Below are 5,522 nucleotides of genomic sequence, written 5' to 3'. Positions count from 1 at the left end.
CTCCCTTGAGTTGGCAGTGGCACAGTCACAAAGGACAGATGAAGAAATTAGGAATTTCACTGGAAGCGAGGAATGCAACAGGGAGTAGAACCTAGGGCCAGGACCCCTGCTTTGCTAGTACAACTGAGCTATCTCACCAGGACTGACTAGAATAAAAAAAACCTTCATTAAAATGCTCTCTCCCTTAGTATCCACTATCTGTCACAGCAGAGGTGTCTGGGCTAAATGGGCCCATGTTTTGTCCCAGCATGGGTTTTCTTAAATCTGATGGACCAGCAGTATTATTACTCCAGACTTATGTTAGCGGAACAGAATTTGGCTATGTAGAAATAACCTATAGAATTTATTGTCCAAGGCTGCAAAGAAAGCAGCATATTAAGATTTAAAGAGAAATTCTGCAGTTGGAATTCAAGCTTAGGTCTTGAGCCAAGACTGCATCCCCTTGAAATTTATGATTACAACTGCAGGTGCTAACTGAAGAAACCTTCCCATATGCTGTTCCTGCCAGTCATACAAAATCATGCAATCCACTGCATATATTAGGAAGATTTTTACTCCACTAGACCGACAGCATTGGCTACTGTTAGAAAGGAAAGTGAATTTGAAGTACAAACGGCCCCCTAAAGAGTTTCATACTACTGTGTAGTTTTATTGTTTTTATAAACAAAGAACAATATAGGAATTAATTATTTCTAATTGAAAGACTGATTGTTCTGGATTAACTGAATTTGTAAACCTTTCATTTGGTATTCTCCATGTCCAAAGGTGGTCTTATAGCTACAGCTTTGGTGCTGAATACTAAATACTAGTAGCATTTATTTACCTGACATCTTCACCCTCCTCTAATATAGACAAACAGATGGTACACTTTTCCTCTGTGTCTTCCTCTGTTCCCTCCTCCCCATCTTGCTTGCAGTGCAGTTTCCTCTGTGAGAACCAATCAGTTGTTACCTTATTAGCAGAGACGACATTATTGACAAACTGAGTAAAATCTGTTATTAGGCATATTCAACATTGTATTCCTATGAAAACAATAACTGACACAGTACATTTCACATTTAAATTAACTATTCAAATACATGCTTCTAACATCTCAGAAACTGAAATTAGTGTAGAAATGAGCACAGAGTTAAATCGATGTACAATGGCAAAAATTGGCTTATGGCTGTGGATTATGTTTAAGTCACCACAGAACTATTCCAGAATCAAAAGTTTTCTGAAAATAGGATTTTTAGGACTTTAACCTAAGCAGAATAATGGAGGCAGTGCTGTTGCAATTTTTAAGATTAATTATACATTTATTATACTCCATGGGGGCATCAGCACAAAAGTCTGATGATAATAAAAATGTCAGAATTAGCTATTTCATTGCTTGTTTCACCAGCAACATAACAAACATGATTATTTGCTTCTGAATGTAATGTTGATAACTAGACACTGGGAGAGCCAACTATCCCAGGGAGGAGGAGGAGGAACCAAAATCTAGACACCTCTCCTTAATAAAAAAGTGGCATTAAAGTGAATATGCATCACTTCTGTAGTACAACTACTTCCACCTGTTTCCTGAATCCCACTACCCAAATCCACTTCCCTCAACTTCCTGCATTCAGGAGGGCAAAGCATCCCATCCCATCCCAAGCAACCACACTTCAGATTCCCTGCCACAACAGTGAATCCAGCAACACATGCTAATCGACAGCACTTTATGGAATATACAGTGTAGAAACAAAGTAAAATTAATGGAAGATTAAAAGGACTATTGTACTGACAGGACCATACAGAAAGCACAAGGGGAAGAGAGGACTGGGGAAGACAATACTGCATAATTCTGGGGCTCTTGCTCCACATCTTAGGTCAAATATGCCACAGAGGATGAAAAGCACTGATTCACTCTTCCAGCTTTCTACTTAGAGCAAAGAACTGTATGAACCAGCCTCAACATTTTCTGGTGCTTCAACATTTTAGCTCATATGGCCAAGGGCTGGAATTGAGCTGAAAGTCTTCAAGAGGTATGGACCTCCTTTCCTTTACACGTTCCAAGGTATGGCACTGTTTTTTGTGTTTCAAATACCCAAAATAACACAAGCCACTCCTCATTTCTCTATCAAACAACTGCAGCCCTTAAATTAACTACATCTTCTGTCACTTTTAAAAAGTTGGTACCTTTAATGAAAAGAGATGGAGCTCCAGATCTGCAAATTTTCTGTATCCCTCAAGAATCTGGGCATTATTTTTTCACCCTTAAAGACTCTCTTCCATCCTAATTTTGTACTCCAAAATGGAAAACAACCTCAAAATTGACACTTCTTTGCTCAATATCTTTTAAATTGGGACCATTGAGAAGACTTATGTCCTTGGTCATGAACTGAAATATCTAATTCAACAACACTGGAAGTGCTAGTATCTATTATACCCTCAGAAGATAAAGTAACAGGCAGTTCTGTGATCTGAGATATTCTTCTTACCTTTTTGTATTTGTGAGGGTATGTGCACCTTTCAATAGTTCCCTGGGAGGCTCCACGGTTAACATTGCCTAATCGCTCTTCTAAATGAATCAGCTCCTGAAGTCAAGAGATAACCAGTGTGAAAACTGGGACATATCTGTAACTAAGTGCTAGTTCTATCCATTTGACAGAACAGAAACCACCATTACATTTTCCCACTTACACACAATTTACCTGAAAGAAGCAAAATTTTTAATTAAATTATGTTGTGCAGGAAAAGTTGGGGCTTTCTGAAAACAAATGCACAGCACTGTTTGACGTTTTAGGATATAGGGAAATACTGTGTTACTCCCAAAAGCACTGGAACATTTTTATCATCTAGAAACAACCAATCTTTATGTTCAAACATACTTGTGCCAAATGAGGAAAAAAGTAATTAAAATGGTACTCCAATGTTTGCTTTCAGTCATTATGGCTCAAAAAAGAAGAAATGACTTAAGATGGAATTACAGTGACTGATTTCTTATTCTCCAGCACCACAATTGTAGTAGAATCATGAGCTCTTACTGAAGACTTTTTTTCAGTGAACTAGTTCATTAACTCTCTGCATCTGATACTTTATTTAGTTTCAATTCCTGCACTACATGATAAACAGAGAACAGCTCTGTCAAAGTGCCAAACTCCACTCCAGCTAGGTGGATCTTTGTATAGTTATCTAGAGGCACCAGTATCTTTCATCATGTCTTAGAAAGTATCAGATCCTATTTATAGTAAAATAAAGATGTGTCAGTTAATAGCCACCTAATGAAATGCTACATTGTCCAGAAAAAGGTCACTGTTTATTCGTTTTTCCAGAAACGTTTCAGGTTTTAGCATCTATTCAGCTCCCAGAAAACTAAAAGTTAACGGTATTTTGCTTACATTTCTTTTACATTCAAATACAGAACTAGTCCTGCAGCATACCCTCCCCCTCCTTCCCTCATGACACATTTTGGCATAGATCTAGGTTTATTCTATTACAAACCTCAAAATTGCCCCTGAAAGGGCCTCTGAATGATGTTCCATCCAATCCCGATGAAATGTAACGGATGTGAGGGTAGCCCGCCATGTCTGGAACCTATTCAAATAGTAGACGTAAGTTAAACCTATTTGGAACAGTTTTAGTATTTTACTGTTCATGTTGTAAAACATAAGATCCTTTTGCTTTTATTCAAGTCACTCTTCATCATTTATACTGCTTGGCTTGAACTAGTGTATACAATTCCAGCTGATAATATACTGCAATGCTACCTCTGAGCTTCCTTATCACGCTGCTCTCTAAATATAACCAAAAGCGAGAATCCTCATGGCAAACTAGACACTCTATAATAGTTCTCTACTCCATCTGAGTAACAAATAAAAAAGGTTTAAGCTTGACAATGCTCAGTCACAGCCTGAGTTGTATAAACACTCCATACCAAAAATCTGTATATACTTAAACTCAACACCTCAAACTGATATGTGAAATCACTATCACACTTGCTGTAGATTCTCAAATAAGACTTGTGATATCACAGAAGAATCAAAGTAAACAATCATTCTATAACAATAGTCAGTGCCCTTATCTTATTCAAACAACATGTGTTTTGGCATGCTTACAATTTAGAAGGCAAATCCAAGATGCAACTCTCAGCTTACAGAAGTCTTTCAAATACAACCCTAAGAACCTGGGATTGTAAACTCCTTGGTGCAGGGTCCACGTTTACACAGTAGAGCTATCCCAACTGGCCGCCTTGAGTACAACAAGTGACTAACAGTATGCCTCAATGCCTAAAATATACCTTTAATGCTTTTCATAAAAAAGTCCTCCTTAGAGCTTATTGTTTAAAGGGTGGGTGGGGGTAGGGGGAAATTTTCAGTTTGCTTTAGAAACGAGTGGCAATTAAAATGAAAACCGAGTCAAACTGCAAACTGTTGTAGGGAACAATGAGAGAGAAAAAACTCCCCCATATTTTAGCTTCTGAAAAAAAAATGCAGCGTTCCCCTCCATGAAGGCAACTAGCATGTTACAGGTGCTATAAATGATGGCTCAGAATAGGTCATCCTGAGATGTCAAGATGTCAATAGTTCAATCCGATTACATCAAGGAAAACTGATTTTCACTTTTGTGCCAAATATTTCTCTGTCCTGATTATTTTGGAAAAGAAACAATAAAAGGAAGGAGCTTTTATGCAGATACACTTTTAGGTTTAATTTTAATTTAATTTTCACTACTCAAACTTGATATTTGTAATGTAACTTTAAATGCCAATAACAGACTTCACCTTTAAGCTAGTTTTGATACAGCCACAATGTATTCCTACAACTGATTATTCAGAAATGCTTAATTGTATGGACTGCATTTAAGTAGAGATTTATGGATAGGAGCATAGTGTAAGACTAAACTCTCATTATAAACATATTTTTTTAAAAAGTATTTCACACTAAGCAGATAATTGAAAGCAAACAAAACGTAAGCAGTCGTTACCACCAATTCTTGCAAGATAACTTGAGGGGCTGGGGGGGGGGCTATCCCAAGTCTGAATCAATCTAAAGAGTATATAGCTAGACTGTTATGCAATACTTAAAACTGATTTGCAACAGTTACTTACCGGTAAAAGTGAAGCTAAATACCATAGCCAGCATGCAGTCATGTTTATAGGATAAACTGAGACAACTAAAGCCTTCAAAAAACAGGGCATCTATCAGAGGTACATGCACACTCCCCTCAAGAGACTCGACTACTGAACACACCTGGGGCTGCATGTGAAATGTGCATGGTGATCAATTCCCGTACTCTAAAAGTTTCCTAACCATCTGTGGCATTTCCAAAACAGAACCGCTCTGCTTTTAACCTTCCCTCTGGCTTTAGTTACATGAAAAGCTCCACAGGAATCTGACACTTCCAAGAAAGTTCAGCATAACTTAAAATTTTTCGAAGTGAAGCAAGGATAATTCTCTTTACAGTAGTGCCATTGTACATTTTGTACTTTTTAACCCTTCATTATGGACAATCTATGCTCTTGAGATTATAACAAGGGACATCCTCTATTTAAGCAG

General features: G+C 37.6%; 1 protein-coding gene across 5 annotated transcripts in view; it reads right to left on the bottom strand.

Annotated features, from left to right (window-relative positions):
• Positions 1-5,522, bottom strand: part of RNF111 (ring finger protein 111) — an 86,621-nt gene that overhangs the window by 8,399 nt on the left and 72,700 nt on the right. For 2 of the 5 annotated variants that reach the window (XM_019504310.1, XM_019504311.1), the window contains exons 10-12: positions 3,469-3,561; positions 2,466-2,561; positions 824-951 (exon numbers count right to left, since the gene is read on the bottom strand). In XM_019504310.1, coding sequence (XP_019359855.1) covers positions 824-951; positions 2,466-2,561; positions 3,469-3,561 — 317 coding nt within the window. The remainder of the gene's footprint in view (positions 1-823; positions 952-2,465; positions 2,562-3,468; positions 3,562-5,522) is intronic. The other 3 variants (XM_019504312.1, XM_019504313.1, XM_019504314.1) reach the window with 2 other exon arrangements.

The sequence above is a fragment of the Gavialis gangeticus genome, unplaced genomic scaffold, assembly GCF_001723915.1.
Source record: "Gavialis gangeticus isolate Ggan-Ray unplaced genomic scaffold, GavGan_comp1, whole genome shotgun sequence".
Taxonomy (NCBI): Eukaryota; Metazoa; Chordata; order Crocodylia; family Gavialidae; genus Gavialis; species Gavialis gangeticus.
The sequence above is the reverse complement of the archived record's forward strand: the minus strand, read 5'-3'. Positions and strand labels throughout refer to the sequence as shown.